General features: G+C 48.8%; 1 protein-coding gene across 1 annotated transcript in view; it reads left to right on the top strand.

Annotated features, from left to right (window-relative positions):
• The window catches only part of RBM20 (RNA binding motif protein 20), a 216,529-nt gene extending 210,025 nt beyond the window's left edge, over positions 1 to 6,504 (top strand). The window contains exon 14 of the mRNA XM_060286236.1: positions 3,557 to 6,504. Coding sequence (XP_060142219.1) covers positions 3,557 to 3,667 — 111 coding nt within the window. The 3' untranslated portion in view covers positions 3,668 to 6,504. The remainder of the gene's footprint in view (positions 1 to 3,556) is intronic.
• Positions 6,505 to 23,361: the final 16,857 nt, after the last annotated feature.

Raw genomic sequence — 23,361 nt, 5'->3', positions numbered from 1 at the left:
GTTCTATTGAAATGTCCGTCCATACTGCAGCTATTATCACAGGCATACCATGGACCAGACACTATTCTAGGCACTGGGTAGACAACAACGAAAAAAGCGGACAGCAATCCCTGCCCTCATGGACCTTCCATCTAGCGTAGGAGATAAGCAAAAAATAAAATAAGTACGTTTCATAGTATATTAACCGTGGCATGTAAAAAATACCCTATATACCATATTTTATCTTATCTAACGTGCCATCAGTGGTAAGACACATCACTATTTTTTGATATCAACAAGCAAAAACATGTTACAAATTAAACGGTGAGGCTCCATCAACTGTAAAATGCATCTCAATTTCAGAACTGTTAATGTGTGGAAAAAACACTTCTTAAAATCACAAGATATAGCAATATATCCTATAATATTTACCTATACAATATATAGCATATTAGAATGTGATTTTCATATAACTTCTGGTATAAGCTGGGGATTAGTAATGTAATACAAATCATGGAAGATCAGACACTCAGGGGTAAGTATATCAAGGCACCTCCTGTTTTTACTACAAGGAATCAAACTACATTTTTGAGGCACAAGGCCTTGACATTAGAACACCCTTGTGGTAGCAGCATGCTGTAATTCCAGAGCAGGCATTACTATCAGTTTAATTGTTAAAGAATGGCTGCTCTGGTGGTTCTTGGGATGTGAACCAAAATCCCTAGACAGTGTTTCAAAAGTATTTATACTACTTAGGCCAGGTGTTCAGTAGAATTTGAGAACTTTCTCAAATATGTAATTTGAGAAATTTCTCCAAATGATTTGAATGTGTACCCCAGTTAAGAAAACTCGGATATGGGCCAGTTCTCTTGTTTTATAATTGAGGAAACTGGGGCCCAGAGAAGCCAAGGATTCGTCCAAGCCTTGGATTTGTCCAAGGCTATGTAGATGGTGAGTTACTAGGCCTGGGGCCAGATTGCCTAATTCTTAACCCCTTTCCTCTTCTCACTCTACTAAGCTGGTCTTGCAAACTGAGACCCATGTCATGGCCTGGGTCACCGTCTGCAAGGGACTGTCCTTGGCTATGCCCAAACTCAGGTCATTTAAGCCTCTTGATTTCCCCCTGGAAAGCAGCTGTTCTATGACCAAGGAAGCCACGAGGTCTGGGGCCCAGGTCCCAGCCTCTCCTGGGGGCAGGCAGTGACTTGGCCAGGCCAAGGGTTCAGAATGGGCTACCCGGCGCTAGCCGAGGGCAGCTGTCTACCCTGAAGACATCATCATCCCTCACCCCCAAGAAGATTAAACCTCTAGAACGGCACGGCTGGATGGGGTCTTGAAGATCATCAGGTCCTGATTTTCCCAAACCTTGGTCTTCACACCAGCTGGAACCTTTTTAAAATGTAGCTTCTTGGACCTACCCTATACTTGCTTATTCATTCTCTCTCTAGCGTGGGGCCTGAGAATCTGCATTTTAAAAAGTCTTTCCAGCAGATTATGATACTTCAGCATGAGAACCTGTGATCTCATCCGGCATTCTCGGCTGGATTGTGTAGCCCCCAAGGAGACACACAGCTCAAGGTCAACCAGGAAGGTAGGAAGAGAGAGTGCAGACTTGCCAGGGCCTTGAATTCTAAACCCTGTGTTTTTTGCAGGGCAGCCGACTGCACTATGTTCAGGGCCTCCGGGCCAAACCCCCAGGCAGACTCGCCTCCCCACAGCAGACGATTCCTGTGGTCCCAGGCATGTCAGGTCCAGATGCTGGCTAAGCCCCTTACGCCCGCCAACTGCAGTTCAGGTTGCCCTGGCGCACCTGTCCTGAAGATGGGAGCCTCCATTGCAGGCTACCCAGATAGGGTTTCTTCCTATCTGGGAAGTGGCCTTGACAGAATGTCTCTGTCCACACAGTCACACCTACTGCACCGCACTCCGTGTTACACGTGTGAAAAGGGAGGAATTCAGCCCGAAGTAGCAGGTGCTGGCTGACACCTAAGTCAGGCAACTTGTAAACCTAGCATCCCCAGGAGGCCTTGAGGTAGGAGTTGGGTTGTTCTTTGAGGCAGGGTAGAAGGATCCTTCGTTTTCTCTCTGCAATTCCGGCTGTGCCCACTGCTGGTCAGTGCTCTGAGAGAACCCACCAGAGTGATCGGAATAGCAGGTGGAGTCAGTGCTAGATGGGAAAACTAGACGCCTGCTCGGTCCATTGGTGGTACACCCACCCGCATGCCCTTCCTGAGACGAGGTGGAGGAGAAACCCGGCCCTCCATCAGCAGCCTGGCCCAGAGAGATCCACGGTCTGCCCTTCTCCCCGTCAGTCTCACCCACCACTCAAAGCCAACCACAGTCTCTCCTAAAGAGAGCAGGTCGACCCCGTCACCTCAAGCACATCATCTTGTCTGACCCTCAAAAGCAACCCTGGAGGAGGAAGGAGGAAGATATCATTTCTCCCATTTAACGGTTTCGGGTCTGAAGCTGGGAAAAGATGAGTGACTTTCCCCAAATCAGACAGCTGGTGCCACTCATGATAAAGGGCAACATTGCTGAGTGTTTCTTCCATGCCAGGCAGTGTGCTCAATCCTTTATGGTACCTCTCTTGGACTTCACAGCAACCTTATGCAGTAGTTACTATATTACTCACACTTTACAGTCGAAGATATTGGAGAACTTGCCTGCTGAGAGGTAGCATTTGAACTGGGGTCATCTGATGGCAAAGCCCACACACCTGACCACTGCAGGGGACTTAACCCTGCTGACTCTTAATCCAGTGCTCTTTGCACCGCCCTTGGCTGTCCCAGCCATCAGAGGATATGCAGCTGGGGCGCCAGGCATTTTCCGGTTCCACCTCACTGCGTTGAATCCAGACTCCTAGGAGCAGCCCGACAGGCTCGCCGAGTTGGGCTGGGGGCCAGCGGGAGCAGTGAGTGCTCTGGGGCGGGGCGGAGGTAGGCCCCCACCATGGAACCTCCGAGACACTGAGCCTGCCAGCCTGTCTGCTGGAGTCTCCAACGTCAGGCTGCGGTTTTGTCTTTCACAGTCGCTATAGGACAGAGCTGCTGCCGTCCCCACACTTCCAGCCTCCCTCTCGTCACTCTGCCTTTTACACGTGATGTGCTGCCTGGAACCCAAACCTTGGTCTTCACACCAGCTGGAATCTTTTAAAAATGTAGCTTCTTGGGCCTACCCTATACTTGCTTATTCATTCTCTCTCTAGCGTGGGGCCTGAGAATCTGGAACTAGAACTAGAACTCTTTCTGGAAAACAAGTAGAGTTGTTGTGGGCATTAAATGAGTTTATAGAAGAAAAGCAGTTAGAACAGCACTTGGTCTGGGATAAGGCCTATGGGTGTGTTTGCTATGGTTAGGATCTGTACTTTCTACCTTCTCTATGGGTAATTTGTAAACTAACATAAAGGGGGCGGAGCTCACCACTCAGCATGGGTCCTGGAGCCCTGGAAGGATCTGGGGAGGAAGAAGAGGGGTCCCACCCACTGGGCAAGGTGATAGGAGAGGGGGCCGAGGCACACCCCCCTTCCTCTCCCACCAGCTCACCACTCTCTCTGCCCCCCGTCTTTGTCCCACAGAAGTACTTGTCCCAGCTGGCCCAGGAGGGCCTGATGGAGACCGAGGGGGCAGGCAGCCCTCGGCCCGAGGACAGCGGAATCGTGCCGCACTTTGAAAGGAAAAAGCTCTGACATCCCTGCCACTGCTGCAAGCGGGGAGAGGAGGGTCTGAGAGGTGGGGCCTTCCCACCCTCCGGGACAGGAACTAAGGCCAGAGAGGAAGGAAGACCAGGCAGGCCACGTGGCCTGGGTCCGTCCTCAGAGACTCACGAGATGCCCCTGCAGTGCCTGCCGGAGGCCTCACCGCGGTGTGTCCAGTCTGCTGAGGGGCACCCACTCGCTCCCTGTCGACTCCTGTTTCCTTCAGTCTTTGAGTTTGCTTCTCTCTTCCTCCCCATCCCACCCCCTCCTTCTGTGCCCAGTGTCATTTCCTTTTCATAAAATCCAACTTCTCAGGGATTTTTACAGTGTTCCGATTCTTGACGGGATAGGACAGGTCAAGCCAGGCTGAGTCTTCCAAAAAAAAAAGATTTCACGGAGACTCCTGGGTTGAGAACCACGCCAGTGAACCTGGAGCCGTTTCTCTGCCTGGCGTCCTGTGTGTGTGGGGAGCTGAGTCGGGTCCTGCAGTCCTGGAGGGGGGAACCCTAGACAGTCAGTGGGGCAGAAGCTGGGAGTTCCTCCAGCTGGACCACCTTTCTGAAAAGCCCTGATTTTCATAACTCTTTCATCCTCTCTGTCGTTCTAGAAGCCCACCAGATTCATACCTTAGAATAAAATTTGAGGAGGAAAAGAGCCCTTCATTTTGGAAGCTCTGATAAGTTCCCCCCAAATGTATTTCCTTCCTCTTGATTTCAGGAGATGCCAGGGTTTGTTCTACTCTGGACATTGAATTTGGTCTAGACTCACTTTAAGTAAAAATGAAAACAGAAGCGTCTTTCCCCTCCGGTTAAAACAGCAGAAGGTCAGGGCTTCCGTTGAAGGTTGGCCTCCCAGCCGTAAATGGTTGGCTTGGGAGACACCAAAACGAGGAAGTGGCATCTGCCCTTGACTCGCCCTTTGGAGCCTACACTCTGGGCTCCAGCAGCCTCATAGCGGGATGGTTTTTAAATGGTCTCTTGGAGGCAGGGGACGCAAATGAGAGAGAAGACTGCAGGACTGCGGAGCATTTGAGGGTTGCCAGGTGTTTGTAGGTGGACCCTTTCCAACTGGGCAGAAGGTTAAGGGCATCTGAGAGTTGACCCCGTGTGCAGACTTTTATATTAAATGTTAACACAGCACAGGGCTCCTTCCCACCAGGCTCTGCAATTCTGAAAGGTCAGTGGCTTCAGGCCCCAGACAGAAAAAGCTGCAGGGTTTGCCATCCATTGGAAGGGTCTGGGGAAAGGTGCTGGGGGAAATGAGGCTCAGCTGCAGCCCTGGAGAAACCCTTGAGAAGGTCAGAGGGGAGCCTGGTGCTATTGCCTCAAGCTGAGACACTCGCCCGGAGGCGGCCGCCCCAGCTCTGCCCCGGAAGACCGTTCCTGTTCTATTCCTGACCACAGGCAGGTAGACTGGGTCGAGATTGTGTGTTTTATTTTAATTTTTTGCTTTTTTCTTTCAATGGTAGATAAGACTATACTGCACATTCTGTCCTCCGCACTAAAGGCAGAAGGGTAGAGAGATTATCTGAGTTGGACACTGATGTTTTATCAGTGAGGGAACTGAGGCGCAGAAAGTAAGGAAAAACAGAACATAAGAGGATCACGTGTAAAGCTTGGGGCAAGTGGTCGCTGGCAAGGAGACAACTGTTGGGGACCTGTGAGAGGGAAGAGTTCAGGCGAGCACCAGAGGCAAACAGACCAGCTTGGACAGGTATAGGGAGAGGCTGGAGGCAGCAGAGAACCTGAACTTGGCATCAAGCAGCTGGGGGCCTCAGCAAGGTGAGTGTCTCAAAGAGAGTAGAGTTTGAAAGTGGTGACTCAGCCCAGACCTGGTCCCCGGGCTGACTCCTCTGTTTTTTTTTTTACCTGGTGCTCTGGAAACCCACCTCCTCCAGTTTTCGGAAACCTCTGACCCTGTGTGTCTTCCTTCCCACTGGTGGGAAGTCAGGAGACAGCTCTCTGGCCTCCTTTACTGAACCTTGCTGGGAAAAACCTAAAGGCTAAAACTGCATTTTCAGAGATGCTGGCAGTCTTTTCTCCCAGCAAAGTGGAAGCTGACCCTGCCAGCTCATCCCCCCAAGCAGCGTTTCCATGGAAATCTGGATGGCTGTTCCAACAGCTGAATTCCCTAGTAATGTAACGTCTCCCTTGCTGATAGGCTGACCTTCCCCATATTTTACAGCTGGAGAATGGCCCTGTGAAGGAGAGAGAAGAGGCTCTTTGCGGTCAATCAGAACCTTTAGTTTAAAAAATCATCTAAGATCCTTTTTTTGTGTGTATATATATATATTTATTTTTATTTATTTTTATACAATTCCATTGGCATAGTTTCACCCACTCTATAATTTGCACTTTTTATTCCGTGTGTCATACACAGCGCAGTATTAAAAGCAACCAGGAAAATACTGATTTTTTTTTTTTTAAAGCTTTTCTTCAGTGTTTGTTAACCATTTCAAAATGTCTCCCTGAAAAGGTCCTTCAAGAGCAACTGCTGCAACAAACGTATTCGTACCCCGGGGTTAACATAACAAAAGGCCTGTATACTGTCTCTTACCGTAAACACCTGAAATAAAGTGTATCCACAGAGTATTCCCAAAGAATTTGGTAAATTTGATGTTGTTGTGAGCAGCAGCTGTTAGTATCAGGGTTTCCTTTGACACTGAGGCTGTGATCTGTTAGATTATACTTGAACTGGACCAGAGTTTGACTTTTGAGCTTATGAAAAAAAGAAAAACATTAGTTCACTTAAGTTTGAATTTGTAAAGTATTGGAATTTGCTGAGTGTCCCATAAATCGTCACCACTTTTCCCAATCTATATAACTGACAGCAAGTGTTCGTTTTTACAAAAGGAAAAAAAAAGATTTTTAATAAAGGGAATTTGAAAGCTCTTGAGTGAGTAGCCCTCTGTCACACAGGGATCCCTCAACCTTTGGCTGGGGGATGCTCAGCGAGCACGGAAGTTGGGATTTGGTCCCTCTCTGAATCTAGAATGTTTCTGAAGAGTGGAAAAAAGAGGACAAGAGGTTCCACTCAGGCCTCGGGGAATCAGAGCTTCTCAGGGGTGAACCTCCAGGAGGGTTGAGTGCGGGAAAGTGGGGAGCTGCTGTTCCCCACCCCAGAAGGGTCAGATAGAAAAACCTCTTGGCCTCTTATACCCCCCGGCCCTTCTACCCAGCACTCTCGGATCTTCTAGTGGCCAAACTTCGTTGTCCTACACCAGGGTCAGGCTGTTTCTGGAGGTTCCATCATTGTGAAGTGGTCAGCGCCTAGCTTGGGCGCTTGTTAGCTCTGTGGCTTCCGAATTCCCGCTTGCTTGGGTGTAAGGGCAGGTAATGGTATTAATCACCTCTCTGGTTGTTTCAGGGTGAAGATGATTGCTGGTGAAAGCACTTGCTCTGCTGCACAGCCCTGAATCTTTTTTGTTTCGGGAGTCTGTGCTCAGGACAACAACTCTCCAATTTTCAGTGGTTCTTAAGTTCTTTCTCAACCATTTCTTCTAGCAAAACAATGCCAATCTCCTGGGACCAGTTAGCAAGTCCTTTGAATGGCCTGGAACCTTCTCTGGGCCTTCCCCTCCTGTTGGCAGTGCTCCTGAGTCAACGGGGAGGGGCTGGGCAGTCTGGCCCCAGAGGGCAGAGTGACTGGGGCTGCCTGTAATTAGTGGGAGCAGATTGGTCCATCTGAGGTAAGTTCCCGTCAAGCCTGCTGCTGCCACCCCTCCCCCACCCCACCCACCTATTGTGGCCATGGGAGGGCTGAGCTCAGGCCTCCAGTTCCCAACCAGGAGGGGTGGAGAAACATCCTTCCCCCGCAAGTGCTGGCTGCGCCCTAGCAGGCCAAGGCAGTGGGTGGGCCTGGAGCTCGTCCTGCTGCCCTAAGTTCAGGATCCAGAATGGCTGGCGGTACCCTGGTGCCTGGTCCCAGCGCGTCCCTCCACGTGGCCCAACTCTTGGGGGCACGACGCACGTTGTATTCTGTGAGATGACCCGCCCCCCGGAGCTGTGCAATGGAGCATCCTGCCAGGGGCCTCCCTGAATTGCAGTTCCTTGCCATGCCTGGGGGTTCCCGTTTGCTCTCTCGGGTTCCTAAGGGCCTGAGAGCCAGGTTCTGATCCAGTCTACCAGGCCGGAGCCCTGACATTCAGACCCATTCTCCAGGCTCCCTCCTTCCCCCAAGGATCGGCACCAGACCGCCCCAGCCTGACTCTGCCACGGCCCTCGCAGGCCAGGCCACTTAGGGACTGACCTTGGCCCTCATCTGGCCTGAGATCTCTGTGCCCCTCTGAACATCAACAGCAACTGCTGACTGTCCCCCAAGCCAGTCATGGGACATCTGGGCTCACCCTCAACAGCTCCCCATTCTCCTTTCCCACCACACTGACCCTACAAAGCAGCCTAACCCAAGTGGATTTCCAAACATGTTAGAGCAGGATGGCCCCAGAGACCCCCAAGTCCTGGCCCTTCCTTTTACAGATGAGAAAACAGGCCCAGAGAGGGGAAGTGACTTGTTTAAGGTAACACCACTTATTGGTATAAGGTAAGAATGGAATCCAGATGTCCTGGGAGGTCCTACTGGGAACACATGGGGAGCCTGGATTTTTTCAGCCAAATTCTTTCATGAATTTTCTAGGTCTAGCCCTAGCTGGACTCCAGCGATCAGCAAAGACTCAAAACAAACCCTTGATTTTTGTGCTTTGCGTGGATCTGAATCACCTGGGGAACCTCATTAGAACTACAGATTCCCTGCCTCCTGCGTGGAGGTTCTGCCTCACGCTAGGTCATGGGGGCTGGGGGCGAGGCATTTGCATCTCAGCAAGCCTCCTGGGTGATTCAGTGCAGGTGGAGTCCGCTGCTGGCGCTTTTAAAAAACGCTGCCCTAGATGTCAACCGGGGACTTCCCCAGCAGCTCCTGGAATAGAAGGGACATTTATTTTGCTGGGGGGAAGGGCAGAACAGAAGTGAATGGAAAGCATTCAAGGTAGGGAAGACTCCAGTGTGGAAAAGTCTTCAAGATGGGAGACAGAGTGGGGAGGAGCTATGGTCTCGCCATGGCAGATGGAGATGGTGGGAGCTGGTGGTGGGAGGGGGCTGGGTTTGGAGCATGTGTCAGGATTTTTTTCAGTTGAATTCATACTTACTGTGGTTAGGCAAAAGTCTTCCAAAGGTCTCTTTACCCTCGTTAATGGCTGAACGCACTGTGATTATTAAGAAGACTCCTGGTGATAGGCTGGCCCCCCTCAGGGCAGAGCGTTGTGCAGTCAGCAGGCCTTTTGAGGAGACAGGAGGCACAGGCAGCAGGGGAGTTCCCCAGGGCCTTGTCACTGCCGGCGGGGAACCCTGGGGTCACACACTGTCCCACGCTCCATGAGCCACCACGAATACCAGTATTAGCCCTGCAGATTATTAAGCCTGTCTGCACGCCACACACAGTGTGCACTCTGTAGGGACACTGTCTCTCAGCTTCTTTACAACGTTGAGAGACAGGCACCGTTATTCTCCCATCTCACAGGTGGGGAAAATGAGGCTCAGAGACACAAAGTGGTTTGCCCAGGGACAGGCAGCCAGTAAGTGGCAGAGTTGGGATTCAAACCCAGGTCCACGTGACTCTCAAACAATGCTTTTAACCAGTATTCTCTACCGCCCTTCTCAGGGCTGGGGTCTTCTCTTGTTCCTGCTTCTTGCTGAAACCTCTAGACCCTGGGTGGGCCAGGAATAGCCGGCTTGGGAGGATTACAGAGCCAAATTTAGCTAGACTCAGGTGCTTATGACTGACCTCCTGATGGTTAAATTCCTGAAACTGATCTCCTCAACACTTCCCCTCCTTAGAATGTAGCTAAAGAAAGGCCTCCACCCACGCACTGCAGGAAAACAGGCAGGAAGGCTGAAGGTGCCAGAGAAACACTGCTTCTTCCTTCTCCCGACTCAGGAGCTTCCACCCGGGGAGCTGGATCCAGGGGGTGAGGGATGGGGGAGGGCCGGGTGCGGGGGGTGCTGCTTTTGCTTCAGGGCAGGGAGGAAAGTGCCTTGTTTTGTGTTCCTGGGGAATTTCGGGGTATAAGGGCTGTGATCAGAAGGGGATTTCCCACTGCCCCAAAATGCAGGCAGGCTTTGCACTTTTAACCCTTCTTTCCTGAGGGGAACCTCTTAACAGCAAGGAGCTGAGTTAATATACAACACAGGCCATGTGTGACCACATTAAGCAGAGAGAAGATATTTTAAGTGAGGATTGAGGAAACCTGGAGGCAGCAAGTGTGTGAGCAGTAAGGGCTGATGTGGTGGTGGTGAAGAAGCATGAAATGTGACTGGGAGCCTCCTGGGAGCCAAGGCAAGAAGAGCAAGCATGCTCCCTTACTTGGCTCTCCTTAGAATAGAGAGAGCATGCCAGTTAATCTGGGGAAATTGTTCTACTCGATTCCATACTCCAGAAGAATTCTCCTTTGAGACTGTACATGGTATGGGCAGAGGCACTAAGAGGCTTGGAGATTATCCTTAGGTAGCTGGCAGCCTGAAGTTGGAAAAGAACACAGTGGCGGCCCCTCTGGAGGGGACATTAGGATGGTCCCTGGTCTGTGTGAAGTGGTTCCTGATGTGACAGTTAGGCCTCCCAAGTGTCCAAATGCCCGACCTTTGCTCATGCCTGCCTAGCCCACGTAAGCCAGTGTGCTGGTTTGAGTTGGTGTGTTTCAGCTTTTTTTCCAAACTTTTTCAAATTTCCCTTGTTATTTGGCTGAGCTCCACAGGACAAGGAGGCCACTGTCATCACTACCATCTGACTGCTCAGCACACCCACCTGAGAACAGAACACTCTGGGTGGGGACCCTGCCAGTCTGGGTTCTGGGAAAATCTCGAGGGCATTTACTCTTTGCGGCTCCCCCATGGGCTGACCTCAGCCAGGAGGGAACCCAGCCATACTGGGAAGCACTGATTCCCTCAGTGCTGAGCCTGGAAGCCACCTCAAACCTGCCTGACAAGGACCAGCCCTGGGGAGGAGGGGCGCAGAGGACCCGCCTGTGAGAGCTCTCATGCTGCCTGTCTGCAAGGCCGGGAGGGAGGGAGGGAACTTTCTGGTTCAGGAGCCGCTCCCTGTGCCAGGCCTCAGGGCCTTGAGCCCGTCCGTGTCAGATCCACAGTGAACTCACTCAAGCTTGGGCGAATGCGGACGTCCCGCCACCTCAGTCTTCCCGTCTGCGCTTGATGGCTGTCTTGAGCTTGCCCGAGATTGTTGAAGGGAAAGTGGGACTTGAACGGGACTCAAGGCCAGTCACGAGGGGCGGTGGTCGCCTCTGTCCCTGCACTTCCCCCAGCCCCAGTGCTGCGTGCCACAGGCCTGCCGGGAGATCTGGTCCTGTTACCGTCTTCCCATCCCCGCTGGGGCGGTCCACCGTCTGCGGGGGACAGGTCCCTCTCAGGAGCAAACACGGGTGCGTCTGCGGAGCAGGCTGACTCCTGTGCCATCCTGGCCTCTGGGCTCTGGATCCTCATGTGCCTCCGCTGGCATCGCTGAAGCTACTCACTGCCTGCCTCGTCTCCACCCGCTTTCTCACCGCCACAGCCTCTACTTGTGGTCCGGCCATGCTCAGTGCTGCATCGGTCCCCAAATAGGCCCCTTCTCAGCTCCTCGGTTTTGCGCCTGGTCCACTGCGTGGATGCCCTTCTCCCTTCTATTTGGAAACTATGACCTTCTTTAGCATTCATTCTAAGTAAGCGTTACCTTCTTTATGAAGCCGCCTTTGACCCTCTTTTTTCTCCCCACAGGTGTTACTTTTCCTGCACTGTGTCCCAGGACACAGTCCCGCATCACACACACACACACACACACACGCACACACACACACACACACACACACACGCCTCGCTTTTATAGCCCTTATCAGGTTGCCCTGTGATCTGTTTATAGGTTTGTCTCTGCATGAGCCATTGAGTCTGCAAGGGCAGGGAGTGTGTCCTGCTGCCCTGTGCCCGCCACAGAACAGGCACCAGTGACTGTTAGTTGAAGGGCTAAGCAGCTCCCTTGCCCATCCCTGGGACTGGCTGCAGCAACAGATGCCTGAGCCCCGGATCTCTGCCCAGCCACCAGCTGCGCTGTAGGAACATGGTGTGTCCTTGGAGTGGTGCCAGGGAGCACCCACCTCCCACTTCCCCACCCTGGCCCTGTCCATCTTTTCCTTCCGGGTTCCCACTTACCGAGGACTTGGGGCTCTGACAGTTGGTGACACAAACCCTGCTTGTGTTGCCCAAAGCTTGTCCTTTTAACAGATTCTTCTACAGCCACAGGGCTGGGCTTCCTGTGCCAGCTTCATTTCTCTGTGTCCCCAGGGGCATCCCCTCTCCAAACCCATCTGTCCTCACTCTGCATCCGCACCTAGTCAGGCCCACCCAGTTCTCAGGGACCTTCCCGGGTAGAGCTGGGAACAAAGCACGGTTTATGACAGTTGTGTCAACACTGGGTAGATGGCCTCAGTTCATCCTGCATCTTGGAAACCACGCCTGCCAGCTGCTTGGTGCCCACACCTAATCAATGCCTCCTAACGACCCAGGGGCTGCAGGGAGGCGCCTCACACCCTCCTCTCCTAGCATCTGGAAAGCTAGGAGAGCTGGTGAGTGGGGATGTCACAGCTCAGGAAGAGAGAGACCTTGGTCTAGGCTGAATAGGCTGGTCAGATGATTAATAACAGGTCATCTGACCTGTTCCCAGCTAACACATCCGAGCCAGGAATCAGCAGAGATGAGGGGTAGAGAAGGAGGCCTGGAAGCTCAGCATGGGCCCAGCTCCAACCACCCGGGGGTTTGGGAGAGTCTTAGGGCTTCTCCTCACCTACCTAAGGTCCTACAAGTCCACCTCCCAAATAAATATTTCCTGACTTTTCCCACAGGCTCTGAGCTCCGGGCAGGCCTTGGGCAATTCCTAGACTGCAGCCAGCCTGGGTGGCCCTCTCCGGAGGGAGGGGTGGTGGTGGTGGAATTTGCAGATCAGATTGGACTTGCGCTCCACCTTTGTTGACACTTGATTTCCTCAACTCCATCTTGACTTCTGCAGCCTCTCCCCTCTCTTATTTATACTCCCGCTGCCCAGAGCTCTACAAAGGGCAGGGTACACTGGGCACCTTGTCTGATCCTGGCACGGGAAAAGCATTCAGCTCAGGGAGGTGGGAGCCAGTCAGCCGGGTTGCATTCTGCCCTCGTCACTGGGGGCCTCCTAAGTTCTCCCAACAGTCCTTTTCTGGCCACAAGAACCCCAAGACTCTGGGTGCCTGCTGGGCAACTTGGAAGCTGAGGACCCACATACCAGGGCTCAGCTAGGTGGCCAAAGCGGGGCCCACTCATTCCCTCCCCTGTTGCAGATCATCCTTATAGTTTGTCCCCTATTTTTTCCAAGGTCCTAAGGAAGCATGATCTCCTCCCCAGAGGCCACCTTCCCCCCGCCATCCTTCCTCCTTCCTGCTCTGCATCTCTCCAGAGCTAAGAGGCCTTTCCCGCCCAGTGGAGGCCACTCTTTTAGTACATTGTCCAGCCTTTTGTGGTTAGTTTCTATTTGGACTAGGTGGGGAGAAGTGGGCTTTCCAGCTGCCGTGGTGCTCTGGCCTTAAGCCAGACAGCCTAACCTCTGTCCCTGGGCCTCCTCAACCCCGGGAGGGCAGGCAGTCATCCTCACCCCACCTTCCTCCCTCCTGGTGCTTTGTGAGGTGGGACAGAAAGGCCTCAGTCTGTTATTTAAGCACACGTGCGCATGTGTCTGTGCTTCCCTGCACGCATGTGTGATACATGTACGTGAAGCTTCTGAAGAACAGTGCTCACAGTTGGAGGTCTTAAAATCTGAGCCTTCCCAGGTTGCCCCATCTTAGGGATCACTCCAAGCCTGCCCCTTGCTGCGGCCCAGGGCACCCACCTCTGTTTTAACCGACACTGAGATCTGCCTGTTCTCTCACTCCTGAATTATTTCTGTGGGATTAGTCAAAGCCTCTTTGCCTTTCCCCTTCCTTGCTAAAGAAAATTTTAACTGCCAAGCATCTGCCCCTCCCTCTCTTTCTTAGTAGCTAAAACAGGTCAATCTGCCAGGCTGGGGAGGAAACAGAGGAGTGAGCCTGGGGTGATGTCCTTTGAAGACAGCTGAGGCTGACTCTTAGAAGAGGGGAGGGAGGGAGGGAGAGGGAACAGGAGGGAGAGGAAGAAAGAGGATGCACTCTCTGGGGAAGATGTCAAGGAGGTTTCATCATGTTTTGGTGGAGAGCAAGGAGTTTGGGATGGAAAGAGACGCTTCTGGGCAGCTGTAGGTATTTGAGAGCTGGAAACCAAAAGAAAGCAGGGATTTCAGGACACGTTGCTGTGGATTACAAATTTGATCTTAAAGTTCTTTGAGAGACCCAAATAATATTTTTCGTCTTATCTAAGACAGCATCAATTATCAATTTTATCTTTATTTTTTGTACAACTAGGAAAGAAAAAACACTGCCAATTAAATTCTAACATATGTATTCTTATCAAATCGTTTGTTAGATGCAACCTGACTTTAAGGAATGTTAAAATGTGAAAAATTGTGTGTATTAAAATATATGAATACAGTACTTTTACTTTAGATTCTTTAAAATGCAACAACATGCAGGGGCTAGGCAGTGCCAGGCTCTTAAATTTATTCTGATACAGTCCTGCATTTGTTAGTCTCCCCAGTGCTAACCCATCCCTTGGAGGGACACTGACTCTTTCACCCTGTAACCTTCACAACATTTACTGCGTGAGCCTGGCACATCGTAGGAACCCATTTACTCAATTAAATTTTATGGAGCAATCATATATTCCCAGGGGGCTGCAGTTCCTCTCCTATACGTATTTTTCACTTAAGTGGCAGTCTGAGAGATGGATAGACAGACACATACACACATACACCACAGTCTGAACATCTGGATGATCCGGTGACCTGATTTCAGTCCTCCTTTGTATGTGTGGGTTTATGATGGCCTTGGTGCCAGCAGCGTACCAATTGCTCTGATTATCCCACGCCCTTGAGGAAAGTATAGATAGGGGCTTCGCACACAAAGAATGTGTGTGTGCCTGCTGAAGGGATGAGGGGGTGGTTTTAAGAAAGAAATTGGCGGTAATTGAGAGCACAGGGACAGATTGCCTACAGAGAAGAAAGGAGGCCTACAGAGAAGAAAGGAGGTTTTCTGGCAGAGCCCCCAAAGACTACCATCATTGAAGGGATGTGCAAAGGAGTCTGAGAAAAAGCAGCCGTAGAATTAGGAGGAAACCTGGGAGAATATGACATCAAGGAGACCCAAGTAAGAAAGTCTTTCAAAAGGGACGTACTGGTCACCAGAGCTGAATGGTTGAATTGATAGTGTATAACCCTGGTAGATTATATTAGATGAGTGCCTCTGAGCATAAACAAGTAGAAGAGGCAGAGTATGAAATGGTAAATGTGAAACAGCCTAGACAGGTAGAATTGCATTTGAGCAAATGCCATTTTAGAACTGCGATGTCTGACATGATATGACTTCCATTGACTTAAAACTTTCTTCTTTTCTTCAGCCCAGTTGAGTTGGGGTTCTGTCACTTGCAAACAAGCGTTCTGACAATAGCCCCATCTGCCTGATGAGCTGGCCCAGGGTTCTCTGTCCTTGGCTCATGCCTAAACTGGACGCCCTCTGGACATTGTACTTTTTGTTGATTTTAATTGATAAAGGTTTAATTTTTAAATGCCTACAAAATGTGACATATGTCAACCAGTCTCATGTAATTCAACCCATCTTGTATGTAGATATATACATTTTGTTTCAATGTGGAATTGTTAGAATGTGGATTAGGACCTCTAAAGCCAGGGAACCCTTAAAACATCCACCAAAATGATCCTCTTGATCTGTCACCATTGACTTTCTCATGGGCCTGTATACTTGCCCTCCACTCCATTTGCCCTGACACCATCCTCATCCCAGTACAAACTTTAATGTGCATATGAATCACTTAGGGATCTTTTAAAATGCGATAGGTCTGGGATGGTACCTGAGATTGTTCATTTTTAACAAGTTCCTAGGTGATACCCATACTTCTGGTCCGTGGGTAGCACTTGAAGTACTGAGGCAATAAACGCTTATTATTCTCAGGTTTGACATCCAGAGTTTGTACTCTTCCCTGGAAGTCCCAAAGGTCCAGAATGTGCAGTGATTTGTCATTTTATTAATCCATGAACTTTAATTAGGCAAGCTTTGAAACTGACAAATAGTATAAGCTGCTTAGCCAGTGACAACCTGGTTAACAGCCTACCAACTGCATTTTAAAAAACCGAAGTAATGTATACACTTAACACAAAAAAATCAAATTGCAGTAAAAGGCTTATTAAAGAAATGGCAGTTCCCTGTGTTGCCTGCTTAGCCATCCACAACCTACAACCAGCTTCTAACCACTCCCCACGGTTTCAGCTATTTCTTCTATTTTCCTCCTTCTTTCTCTTTCTTTCTTTCTTTCCTTCCTTCCTTCTTTCTTGCTGCATTGGGTCTCTGTTGCTGCACATGGGCTTTCTCTAGTTGCGGCGAGTGGGGGCTACTCTTCATTACGGTGCACAGGCATCTCCTTGTGGTGGCTTCTCTTGTTGCGGAGCATGGGCTCTAGGTGTGCAGGCTTCAGTAGTTTTCTGCATGGGGGCTCAGTAGTTGTGGCTCGTGGGCTCTAGAGCACAGGCTCAGTAGTTGTGGTGCACGGGCTTAGTTGCTCCACGGAATGTGGGATCTTCCCAGACCAGGATTTGAACCTGTGTCCCCTGCATTGGCAGTCAGATTCTTAACCACTGCACCACTAGGGAAGTCCTCCATGTTTCTAAATAATATGCATACAATGCATTCGCTCTTGTTGAATGAGTTTTAGACATTCTCTACTGACTTCGTGGTATGGTAGAGGAGAATTTTAGCTTGCTTACACTACCCCTTCCCAACCTCCCTCCCTCCCATTCTAAATTGATATTTGTGTTTTTATTATTATAGCTAAATAGATATGAATCACTCCCGAGCCAAGTAGAAAGCTGTGATCACACTGTCTTTCTTACACTTTTTTTTTTTTGGTTAATAATTACCTCTTTTTGTTGTTGTTGTCGTCGTTAGTGTCCTTTGAACCCAGTTCTGTAAATAGAATTATCCACAGGGTCAGTAATCTTTTGGCTCCCTTCTTTTCTTTTCTTTTCTTCTTCTTTTTTTTTTTTTTTTTTTTGCCTGGATCTTCTCTGTAGGACTCTTTCCCCGCTTCTGTCTGTCACCCAGTTTCAGTAGGAGCCAGTTACCCTCCAGACTTACCATGAAGCTATTGTCCTTAGACTGTCACTGCCATCATCCTAGATGCCCTTTGCATCTCTCCTGTGTTGTATCTCTTACTTCCTGGAGCCCATACCTTTCTCTTTCTTTATTTACTTTTGTTTTCAGTAGGGCATATATTCAAATAATTCCTGAAAAGCATGGGAAGTAATAGTTTTGAGGCTTTTCAGCTCTTGAAATGTCTTTATTCTACTCTCAAAATTGATTTGGAGCCTGGCCAGGTAGAGATTTCTGGGTGGAAAACCATTTTCATTTGGAATACTAAAAACATTGCTGCATTGTCTTCTAGTTTCCAGTGTTGCTTTTGAGAGCTCCCATACCATTCTTATAATTGTTTCTTTGTGACCTGATTTTTCTTTCCCCTCTGGAAGTTTTTGGGGTCTTCTTTATATCCTCAGAGTTTTACACATCACCGTATTGTACCTTGGTGTGGTCCTTTTTTAAAACAATTCGTTCTGCTGGTTGCTTTCTACCCAGAGACTCACATGAATGTTGTGCTTCGACCTTCCCTAAGGCTATCTCTGCAGCTAGGTCAGTTTTCTCAGCTCCTGAGTACTGTGCTTGGCCTGTTTTGTGAGAAAGAGCCAAGTGGCAGGTAGCTGAGTGATAGCCATATGAACCCTGTGTTACCCATGCTTTGCCCTATGGTTACAGAGATCAGGTCCACTGTCATAAAACTCCAGGGCACCATGGATTGGTAGTCTATGTGAGTGGTCCCACTGAAGCTGTTCAGTGCACACCCTACATGGTCATACCCGGCGGTCCTAAGAGCCATAGCTTTTCAAACTATGTTCCATTTGACTCTGATGCCACAATATGCAACTCACAAAAAGGATGCCATAGTTGAATAAGATTGGGAAGGCTGCATTTTATATACCCCTCTCTTGGAGATTCTCAGTGGAAATCTGCATACTAAAGGTTCTGAGGTCTTACAGTAAGGTCACCTGGTTGACTTGACTTAATCCCTTCTTTCCCCAACTATTTTACCATGCAATCACTCTAATTCAGAGGATACTTAGTAATATGCCATGCAATACTGGACTTTAGCAAATGCCATTGAACAATACTGTAAATTCCATGAGAGCAGAAACTATGGGAAGTCTTATTTTCTGCAGTATGCCAGGACCTAATACAGTGCCGGGCACATAGTAGACCCTAGAAAATTATTTGTTGAATAAATCAATGAGTCAGTGAATGATTGATGCTTTCACAAGTCCCTGATCTCCTTGGTACTCTCTATATGGACAAAAAGTGAGGTCCTTTTAGTGCATTATTTATTTTGTTTTGCTCGCATTTAATTCTGTTCTGCGGTCAGTCGTCTTTTCCAAATGATACGTTTTTCAGGATGCAGTGAGATTTTAGGCATTTAGATTTGTTCCCTCTGTGCACGGGGCTGGGCAAGCACAACTGTTTCCCATTAATCCAGCCACTCTGAGGCCTCCCTTCTCTCTGTGGTTTGGGCTGGAGAAGAAGCACAAGCAGGCCCTTCCCAGTGGTTTTTTGTGTGGTTGGCAACAAGCTAACGCCAGCCTTGGAGAAGGAAGGGCATGCAGCCTCTCTGACTTCACTCTGTGCTTCTGGGGCCCTTGGGCAATAACGAAACTCCCAGAACCCCTTCTGGGGAGTTGCCAGGCTCAGCCTGTGTGTTCCTTGAGAAGGAAAGGCGTGAAAGTGTCTCAGAAACCCCAAGGTCTAGGAAATGTAGGATTTGGGGGCTGAGGTAAGAGCGAGAATGAAAATATTCTCCTCGGTTTTACCCTCAAGTGCGAGAGTTAATAAACTACAGCCTGAAGCCGAACCCACCCCACTGCCTCTGTTTGTACTGCTGTGAGCTGAGCTTCATTGAAAACAAAGCGAAAAGAGTAATATTTTATGACACGTGAAAATTATATGAAATTCAGCTTTCAAAGATGAAATACATAAAATCTCATTACACATCAGCATTAACAGATGAATATTTGCAATAGCTTTTGAAGACAGAGGCACTGACTTTGAACTCCAGTTAAGTGAAATGTTACTCCTCAAAAAAGAATGTTATTCTTCTCATCGGGAGACCTGTATTATTAAAAAAAATACTGTACTCTATTATTATTATATTTTGAACTCATCATTAAAAATATCATAGACATTTGTTTTCTCTTTTGCTTTTTAAGAGATACATAATAGTCCTGATTTTGCCTCTTGCCTACAAAGTCTAAACTATTTACTCTCCGACCCTTTGCAGAAAATGTTTTCTGACCCCTGCTTAAGCGGATTATCTGCTGTGTTGGGCTGACTTAAACTGCCACACGTGGCGGGGAGAAGGGAGTTTAAGTTGATTCATCCAGTTTTCATTCAATCAACAAGTTCTCATGGGGACCTTGTAGCTACTAGGTCCTGAGTGTATAGAATTGGTGTTCAAAGTCGTCTTGGTTCCTGCTATCAGGGAACTGACAATCCAGGGTCAGGTCATTGGAAATTCACCAGCCTGTGTGTGCCGGTCTATAGGATAAGTCAAAATGACAACGAACAACTCTGGAGTTTTAAATGTGTCAGCTTGACAGTGGGTCACCTTGGCCAGGGCATGGCTGCCCAGAAGCGCTCTGAGAAGTTCCAGAAGGGTGTGTGAGGAAGGTAGGATCAGGTGAGTACCATGAGGCCAGCAGGAGAGAAGCCAAGTCCAGGAACGTCAACCAGGATAGGGTTGCTCTGTCCTATTGGTTCAGGCAAGAGGCCAGAGAGTTTAGCCAAAAGCAGCACCAGAGGATGAAAAGGAGGTGAGCCGCTTCTGGAGCACGGCTGCCTGCGCTGAGGGCTCTTTTATGTTCTCCGCAGAGCGTGGCTAGGAGGGTGGCAAGCCTTAGACTCCGTGGGCTCAGGGCTCCTGAGCACAGCGAGGACACAGGGGTTGTCCTCCTGGGAGGCTGAGCAATTCACAGACTCACTCCTTCCTTTAGGTCCAGAATTTCTCTTTTCTTCTGGCTGCGGGGTCCTTGCTGGGTCCACAAGTACGCACGTTGAAGGTGCTCGCCTTAGATGCCGCCGAATCACCTTCCTCCCGAAGTTGTGCCGATTTACACTTGCACTCGCGGTGGACGAGAGTACTCACTTCTACATACCCTTGCAAGCACTGGGTTCTAATAATTGGAAAAATTTCGCATTTTTCCACAGCAGTGAGGTTGAACCTCTTTTAATGTTTATTGGCCACCTGCCTTTCTTCTGTGAATTCTTTGTTTATATTCCTTGCCCATTTTTCTGTTTGAATGTTTGAGTTGTTCTTAGCTGTAGGCACTCTTTGTACATTAACCATGGACATCTGTTGGTAGGAAGAAAAAACACTATATTTTGTGTTTTAAAATGTTTTAAAAATTTTTATTTTTTATACAGCAGGTTCTTATTAGTTATCCATTTTATACATATTAGTGTCTACATGTCAATCCCAATCTCCCGATTCATCACACCACCACTCGCCCACCACACTTTCCCCCCTTGGTGTCCATACGTTCGTTCTCTACATCTAAAACAACTATATTTTGAAGCACCTATGGGTGGCGGTGGGCCACCTGGAGCAGGTACTGTGGTGCCAGAAGTCTTTGTTTGACATTAGGGATATTAATCCTCTGTCTGTTAAACGCTGCAAATATTTTACCCAAGTCTGCTACTTGCTTTTAAACTTTATCTATGCTGCCTCCTATGTAAGAGTTTTAAATGTTTAAATGTTTCAGTATTCAAACCTGTCTTTTTTTTCTTTCTGGCTTCTGGGTTTCCTGTCTTGCTTAAGAAGTCTTCTCCATCCTCATATTACATAATTGGTCTACTCTCTTTTCTTGTAATGCTTTTATGGCTTCACTTATTTATATTCTTTTTTTTTTTTTTTTGTGGTACGCGGGCCTCTCACTGTTGTGGCCTCTCCCGTTGCGGAGCACAGGCTCCGGATGCGCAGGCTCAGCGGCCACGGCTCACGGGCCCAGCCGCTCTGCGGCATGTGGGATCTTCCTGGACCGGGGCACGAACCCGTGTCCCCTGCATCGGCAGGCAGACTCTCAACCACTGCGCCACCAGGGAAACCCCTACATTCATATCTTTAATATTACAGGAATTTCTATCTGGAGTAGATGAGGAATTTATGTTCCCAGCATAGATGCTATGTTTCTGAGATTTTCTTCTCTCAACTCTCTGAATGCATGAAGGGACCCATAATTTTTTAAGTAAAAAAGACCCGTGTGCAGTGTGATCCTATTCATGCACTCATTCATATGAACAATTCTATAGCTTGTTAATGCTGGTTATTAATACAAACGTTAATATTGGTTATTTCTGTGTGATGGGATTGAAGATGCTTTTAATTTTTCTCTCTTCTCATCTGTATTTTCTTGTTTTGCTACATAAACAACTATTATCTGTGCACTGAAGTGTATTTAAAGAAAGAAGTATCAGGAAGAGTGCAGTTAACCTAATATCTCCCATTGACCTAGGCCCCATCCTTGAAAAGCAACAAGTCTATAAGCTTCTTGAGGGCAGCCCCATGTTTCTTGGGTGCCCCTCCCACGCACCTAGCACGGGGCCTGACCAGCAGCAGAAGGTGCAGCTCCATCGGTTAAATTTCTGTACAAGCCCACAGTGTCCACACAGATGTGAAGACCATGGCTTGGCTCGTTGAAAAAGATGTTTCTTCTGGACAGAAACTGTATTTCCTAGTTCCTCCCTCCCTCCCTCCTCCCACAGTGGGCTTGCCACATACCCTGGGAAGAGTCCACACTCTAAACAGTAGCCAAGGCAAAACAAATGAACATTCCAGGCCAACTCTTCAACCAGCATGCCTGTTAGGATCATTCCTAGACAGTCTTCAAGAACAATTCAAAACCAAGGGACTGCCCCTCACTATCCCAATGGTCACTCTGGATAGTGTCTGATACCTTTTCAGTAGTTTCTCCATTCCCATTATTTGATTTTTGATCCTTGGGCCAAACACTAGTGTGCAGAGAACATGTATGACTGTGCCCTCCAGAGCACTCGTGGAATATGTATGTCTTTCCCGATGTCTGATGGTTCAGGATATTGGAGAATTTCCCCTTTAAGCACCCAAACATTATTTATTTGAAACACTTGCAAGGAAATCCTTCTAAAATAATATTCTGTCAAGCCCTGCCTTGCTAAACAGTAGAAATAGAGTGCAGTCATTTGAAATGTCCTTGGAAAGTCCTTGAAGGGTCAATTATCACACTAGGCTTCTAGGTGTGATGGCCTTTGGAGCTATTGACATGTGTAACCGTATTCACTCGAGTACTACATGGCTTGTGTTGCTTTCAAAGATCTTGTTTCTGCCCAACAATTTGTTTTTTCTCTTTCCTTTTGGTTGCCTTTCTCTTGCTCTTTTGGTTGCCTTTTGTGTCTGTCAGTCACCCGTATGCCTATCTCTAGCAGACCAGCTCCCTGCTAATCAATTGTTTGTCAACTGTGGTCAGCCAGGAAGCAAGAAAACCAAGCATATTCTCATCATATGTGAACTAAAAAAACATAGGCTCCGAGAGAGGGGCAAAGGCAAGTTTTCTCTGAGCAAAGAACGAGATAGACGGACAGGTGGATTCATTTCTTAATTTGTTTTGATTACTCAGGAGCCTTTGGGATGTTCTTCCTGGTTTTCACATTGATGAAAGCATTAGTCCCACTTTACAGATGAGGAAACAAAATGCCACTGAGACAAGGTGACTTGGTCAAGGTCACAGTGGTAGCTGAGAGGCAGAACAAGCACTAAAGCCTGGGGGTCTTCCTCAGCCCCATGGGTGTCGGGCCCAGCCCTGGACGTGCTTTCTTTGATGAAGCAAGTGGCAGGATTCATCACTGCAGAATTCAGCATCGCCTCTTCTGTGTTTCCCACCAGAAGAGTGGGCCAGCTGTAGACCCTTGCCTCCCTGGGAGGCTTCACCAAACCTAGGTTCCATCTGGATCCCTTTTGCTAACGAAGCAGGCCCCTTCATCATTAGAAATGAGAGCCTGGCGAACAGCTGTGTTTACATCTTAAGAATTGTTGATCACTGCTCGGTCCTAGAGGGTATAGTTCCAGCTTATCGTCTCTAGATAGCAATGTGCTGAGGGCTGCACAGTTCTGACCCAGATTGATATCAACTGCAAAACACGTAGTTCTGAACACACGCACACACACTTCTCAGGCAACGTAAGCCAGTTGCAGCTCAGTGACACATCCTTTCTTCAACAGGCTAACTCCTTCCCAGAAGGCTGTAAGCTGAGCCCAGGCAAGCGGGCAGGGCGGCAGAGGTCCCAGGACACTTTGTCTGTTGAGCCAGGACCGTTTACCTGAGCTGGGTGCCGGCCTCCTGCCCCATATGCCTCATTCTCACGTCTTTCATGCAGGGAGGTGGCTGGGTAAGAGGGCACAGAGGAGAGAGTGGGC

This window comes from Globicephala melas, chromosome 16 (assembly GCF_963455315.2).
Source record: "Globicephala melas chromosome 16, mGloMel1.2, whole genome shotgun sequence".
In the NCBI taxonomy this organism is placed as follows: domain Eukaryota; kingdom Metazoa; phylum Chordata; class Mammalia; order Artiodactyla; family Delphinidae; genus Globicephala; species Globicephala melas.
This window is presented reverse-complemented; position numbering and strand designations above follow the sequence as displayed.